The following is a 6751-nucleotide window of genomic DNA, read 5'->3' as shown; positions in this document are numbered from 1 at the left end:
CCAACTGCAGGCCCTCCTTACCCTTGTCTATGCCCACTGTGAATCCCAAAAACCATCCCACTCCTGTGTTATTTCCTCTCAGTCTTCAACAGATGGAAGCTTTCCCCCGAATACATCAGATGAACAGACCAGAAAAACAGACAGCACACAAAAACACACTCCATGAAAATCCCGACAAGAAATAGAAAACAATGAACAGAAGACACGCTAATCAAAGAAAATTCCAGAAATCAGTATGAAGATCTATAATAACCCCAAACCCAGACGCCTAGACCACAATGTGAGGACACAATCAATAATAGGAAGTGCAATATGTTTCCACCATCACCAAGATGTTCTATCACAACAGGCCCTGAGTATTGCAACATAGATGAAACACAAGAAAAAGACCTTAAAACCAACTATATGGAGATGATATAGTTCCTTAACAGATAAATTAAGAAATCCCCTGCAGAAGTCTAGAAAAAAAAACATGACAATAGGAATGAATAAAAAAATACATCAATGAAAGTCAAGAAAGAACAAACAACAACTGGAAGAAATGAATAAATCCATAATGAAACCTAAGACAGAATAAACAGCTGAAAGAAATGAATAAAACTGTTAAGGGTCTGAAAACAGAAATAGAAGCATTTCTGGAAATGAAAATATCTAGATATGAGAACAGGAATGACAGAGGCAAGCTTCACCAACAGAATACAGGTGATAAAATATTGAATTTCATGCACTGGAGATAAGATAGGAGACAGAAATATATCAGTCAAAGAAAACATTAAATCTAAAAATATTCCTGGCACAAAACATCCAGAAAATCTGGAACTACTATGGAAAGATATAACCTAAGAATAATAGGACTAAAGGAAAGAGACTAATTCCCCCATTAAAGGCCCAAAAAACATGTTCTACAAAATATTTGAATAAAATTTTTCTCACCTCAAGAAAGAGATGATTGCATTATTTGTAATAACCAGATACTGGAAACAGCATAAATGACCCTCAACCAAAAAAAATGGATAAAGAAAATGTGGTACATTTATACAATGAAGTACTTTACACAGTGGAGTGGGGGAAACAATGTCTTCTTGAAATTGGCAGGAACAATGTCTTCTTGAAATTTTCAGGCAAATGGATGGGACTAAGAAAAAAATATCCAGAGTGAGGTAACTTAGACACAGAAAGACAAACACGAACCTTCATCAAGTAACTGATGGGAACAGATGCAGAGATCCACAGCTAAGCACTGGACCAAGCTCTGGGAGTCCAGGGATAAAGAGGGAGGAGCTATATTATGAGCAAAGGGAACAAGACCATGACAGGAAATCCAACAGAAACAGCTGAACCAAGCAAGTGAGAGTTCACTGGCTCCAGACTGACTGCTGGGGAGCTAGCATAACCCCAGACTAGGCCCTCAAAATGTGGGTGTGACAGGATCTTTGTAAATCATATGTCCTTTAGAAACCAATTTTCTTCTTACTAAAATTGTTTTATTGGGAACATTTGGAAATTCTTTTCTTTTCATTTCTTTTCATTCACTGAAGACAGTAATGTTGTGCCCAGAGTGTCTTTGTGCACAGGTTTGTTTCCTCGGCATTTATTTAAAACCACATCTCTTCCTCACCTATTTCTGCCAATGATAGACCATTGTCATCTAAGTGTATTTATGTAATGAACAGCCTATCTTTAATATCTGGGAGCATTAAAATGGTTTTAGTTACTATCATCCCTTTACATCTCTATGGATTTCACTTTATTTTTCCACTTAATACTTGGACAATCAGGCACTATTTTCAATCACCACAAATGACAGCAAGACATAAACAAACTTGGAAGAGATTCTAAGTAGTCAGATGCCAATGAAGATTCTCATATCTACAGATGCCATAGAAATAACCATAGGTATTGGAAATCATCCAAAGAAGACACTAATAAAAGAAGAAGCATTCCACAAAAACTGAGAAACTAGCCTTCTCTCTCAGCTAGAGATCTGGCTATAAGGGAATCCCTTCACGTCTACTCAACTATAAATATTAACATTGATTGTCACTGTTTCCTTTAGGGTTTCAAAGAAACCCTGTCAATAGAAGTATTATGTTCCTATAATCTCAGTACTTGGAAGTTTAAAGAAGTCAAATTCTGTGTTCAAGGTGAAAGAAAGGTCTCAGAGCTCATTTATTGAGAGAAGAACTTCTCTAAGGAAAGCCAAGGAACACACCCAAGGGAATTCATTAACTTCTACTTCTTAGACCAGCATTTCAAGGGGAGGACATTTCTTTTGGGGAATAAACTCCTCTGAGAATAGACATAGGAGAGAGAAAAGAAAAGGTCATGGGCTCAGAAGACAAAGCAAAGTCTCTCTGACAAGTCTCTAGCTTACCCTTGTCCTAGGTACATTTAGTTGAGCCTCAGATTCATCCTGTGGACATCTCTTCTAATTTCTGTTTTCTTCTTGCAACTTTGATCTGTCTTCCCAGACAGTATCATGACTAAAGAAGCCTGAACATCTGAACCAAAAGATACTTTAATACTTGCCATGAAGTTAGTGACACTCTGTAAATTCAACCTCCTATGAGGAAGCAGTATCTACAAGTTTTCAGGTTTGTGAACAGTAAAAACACTTTCTAGATCCTTACAATGTCAACCAAAGACATTTAGTTTCCTGCACCCACTGTCACATCTAGAGTGTATCTACAGATAAGAGGAAAGACTATAATAGCCCAGTTGATCAATATTGGATCAACTTAGGCATACTCTACTAAAAGTTACAAAAATGAATTAAGTGCTGCTGAAGAAAAATGCGTCCTCTCTCTTCAAGCTGCATCCAAGTGGAGCTGCGGTGATCAAGCAGTTGGATTTCTCACTAGCTGAAGTAAGAATTTTATTCTCTTTAATTGAAATATGTAGCTTTTAATTGTAGTTAATCAAGAAATTCAAAGCCAACCCTAAGAATTTGAGCTACTTTGTCCAATTCCCTAGATTTTGGGGGCTCTAATGTCCTTCAATACTTTTCAAGTGTTAAGGTACTGAAGGCTCCGAGAAACTAATGAAGGGTAATTAAATGTTAATATTCATATGACACGGCCTGTCTGAGTGAAGCAAGGATGCTTCACTTTCACAGCTTAATTCATGCTCTGAATTGGCTTTAGTGTTGCTGTTCCATGCGGATCGTAGTCTCCTGCTGATTTTAGATTACTGACTCTATGGTTTCACTATAAAACTGAGTACCATGCACCAATTTCTAAGCAAAGATTTATCTCAATAAAGAGATGGCCCTCCTCATCTCTCTCTCACTCCATCAAGTAAAGTCACTGTGTCCTTGCAAGAGAGAAACTGGAACATTAGGGTCAAAAGCTGTACCAGATTAAGATTATTGGACAACAGCACAATACAAAATAGCTATTCTTTAGTTGCTTTTAGTCATTCTTATAAGAAAGAAACAGACAAATTTTCTGTGAAAGGATCATATATCTTACATTTCTGTGTCTTTCCAGCTATACAACAATTTGATAAAAAAATGTCCAAATAATTTCCAAAGTTTTAACTGTAATATAAATACTTTCTTAAGTACAATACTGTATAGTTTTTAACAATTGGTACTCTTTTCTGAGGATTTGTGGGGAATGTGTGGACTGAACAAGAGAGAGAACTAATGTATAAAATTATAATTTCCAATGTCAATATCCACAAACAAATATGGGCTGATGAAATGAAGAAACTGGGCCTTCAAAACATGTATGAGCAACACTAAATAGATTGAATATACATTCATTCATGAAAATGGGCATGGATGTGTGTACACACACACACAAACACACACACACATGTAAAAATAACAGTCCAAGACTAAGAGGTCATGAATTTGACAGAGAATTGGTGCATGGGATGAGTTGGGATAGAGTATGTAGTACAAGTCAATGCAACATCATTAATGAAATTCTCAGTATACACACACACACACATATATATATATTTATGTTTATATTTATATATATTATGTTTATATTTATATATATATGTGTGTATGTATATATGTGTGTATGTGTGTGTGTATAAAAGAATGAGAAATTTAAAAAGCAAGAATCAAAGCTATTAATTAGTGTAAAAGATATTATATATGAAATCATATTGAGGTTCCTAAGGGACTTCTAACATCACAAAGCTTGGATATTTGGATTCATATTAGCACAAGTTCACTGATCCATCTATTTTCTCAGCAGCTAAAAGGATCACATACAATGGAATTCTGGAACTCCACCTTGGGAAGTGGCTTCATCTTGGTGGGGATTCTGGATGGCAGTAGCTCTCCTGAACTGTTCTGTGCTGCAATCACAGCCTTGTACTTTTTGGCACTGACCAGCAATGGACTGCTGCTCCTAGTCATCACAATGGATGCCCGGCTCCATGTGCCCATGTACCTCCTCCTTGGACAGCTCTCTCTCATGGACCTCCTCCTCACATCAGTTATCACTCCCAAGGCTGTCATTGATTTTCTACTCAAAGACAATACCATCTCCTTTGGTGGCTGTGCTCTTCAGATGTTTCTAGAACTAGTACTGGGCAGTGCAGAGGACCTCCTTCTGGCCTTCATGGCCTATGACAGGTATGTGGCCATTTGTCAACCTCTGAATTACACAATCTTGATGAGTCACAAGGTCTGCTGGCTCATGATAGCCACGTCATGGATCCTGGCATCTCTCAGTGCTCTAGGATATAGCATCTACACCATGCAGTATTCCTTTTGCAAATCTCGGCAGGTCAACCACCTGTTCTGTGAGATCCCTCCCTTGCTAAAGCTGGCCTGTGCAGATACCTCCAGATATGAACTCATGGTTTATTTGATGGGTGTGACAGTGCTCATTCTCCCTCTGGCTGCCATCCTAGCCTCCTATTCACTAATTCTGTTCACTGTGCTTAATATGCCCTCAAATGAGGGAAGGAAGAAAGCCCTTGTCACCTGTTCTTCCCACCTGACTGTGGTTGGGATGTGGTATGGGGGAGCTTCCTTCATGTATGTTCTTCCCAGTCAATTTCACAGCCCCAAACAAGACAATATCAGCTCAGTTTTCTATACAATTGTCACACCAGCTCTGAATCCCCTCATCTACAGTCTTAGGAATAAAGAGGTCACTGGGGCTTTGAAGAGAGTCCTGGGAAAACGACTACCAACACACAGTAACCTTTAGGAGGTTCTAATAGTAACGGTCTAAAAATTCGTCCACAAAGTCATAATTCTAGTGTGAATGAAATATTCCTGGTAATTCTAGATTAAATGGTATGTCACATGGTAGAGAATAATGGGTTCAGGAGGAAGTTTGTGTTCCTTTGTAAATGTTCTGTGAATCTGTTTTAAAGGAAGAATTAGAGAATCTGCTGTTTTGTCACACAAAGACACAATGACCAGGTTCATGTCCAGGTGGTAATGCCGTTTAGATACTCTAAACTAATCGTATGTTAGAAAATTGAAATAGATTTTTAAAAGTAATGAATAAAAATTATAATAAATGAATATCAGAATATATTTTCAAGTCTTCACTGCCATTTTATTAACAATAACTAGGAAATAGAATCACTGAAGGTATCATTAATGGATTAATAGATAATGGAAATTTGGTACATATGCACCACAGAATTTTGTTGAACTCTAAAGAAAAATGTAGCAAAGAAAATTTCAGTTAAATTGCCAGAACTGCAAAGAGAAATTAAAACAATTGATATATACATATATATATGTATGTATGTATATATATATAGTCTTTGTATATAAATATGTGTGTGTGTTCTTATATGTGAACCTCTAAATTTTAGTTCATGTGTTTAAGCTGGGATATTTGTAGATATAAGAATCTAGAAAGGAGGCATTGTGAGACACACCTTAAGGATGGGAGTTGACAAAACATAGTGATATGAAAGTAGAGAAAGAATATTAGAGGGAGGAAGTTTTATGTATGCAGGGGCCATTTGTTTGTTCCTAGTCACCTAGACCTGAAAAAATCACACAGAAACTATAATAATTACAAAACTTCTCAGGTTTCTTATTAACTAACTCTTACATCATGAATTAACCCATTTCTTTTATTTTGTATTTTAACATGTGTCTGTTGGTTTACTGGTAAGGTTCCCACGGTATCTGTCTCCTTAGGCAGCTACATGGTGTCTCCCTGACGCTGCCTATTCTCTCTCTATATATATATATATCAGATTTTTTGCCTGGCTATATTGTCCCCAAACATAGGCCCAAAGCAGATTAATTATTAACCAATGGGAAGAAAATATATTCACAGCATGCAGAGCAGAATTCCACATCAGGTTTAGCTAGAGAGAGAGAGAGAAAGAAAGAAAGATATAAGGAGAGAGAGAGTAGGGAAATGTAGGAGGGGAAGAATTGAAAGATATATGAAAAAATATGGAAACCTAATATGTTATAATTCAATTTAAAACATGATTTTTAAAAGATTATGAAAGGAAAAATAAGTTGAAATTGGAAGAAGAGCATGAAGGAACAGTGTAACATATTTTCTTGATGATTTAAAATTCTGTATTATGAAAGGTAATGTAGCATGTATGAAATTTGGAGAGTTGCTCATATTCATTGTTAACTCAAAGATGGTTTTATAGCTATAGACAATATCAGCTCACTTTCTACACTCTGTCTCTGAATCCTCTCATGTATAGTATGCGGAATAAAAATGTCCCTAGGAACTTGGAGAAGAGTCCTAGGGAAACAACTGTCAACACAAGCCAACTTCTTCATTTA

At 36.6% G+C, this 6751-nt stretch overlaps 1 protein-coding gene across 1 annotated transcript; it reads left to right on the top strand.

Moving 5' to 3' along the window:
* Positions 1-4232: 4232 nt before the first annotated feature.
* Positions 4233-5180, top strand: LOC148121529 (olfactory receptor 2AG1-like). The gene has a single exon (XM_087907687.1). It carries the CDS (start codon positions 4233-4235, stop codon positions 5178-5180), a length of 948 nt encoding a protein of 315 aa, XP_087763813.1.
* Positions 5181-6751: the final 1571 nt, after the last annotated feature.

Source organism: Myodes glareolus, chromosome 7 (assembly GCF_982192425.1).
Source record: "Myodes glareolus chromosome 7, mMyoGla1.1, whole genome shotgun sequence".
Classification (NCBI taxonomy): domain Eukaryota; kingdom Metazoa; phylum Chordata; class Mammalia; order Rodentia; family Cricetidae; genus Myodes; species Myodes glareolus.
This window is presented reverse-complemented; position numbering and strand designations above follow the sequence as displayed.

Coding starts and splice junctions, on each gene's coding strand:
- LOC148121529 (XM_087907687.1), top strand. CDS start 4,233: ATGGAATTCTGGAACTCCACCTTGGGAAGTGGCTTCATCTTGGTGGGG.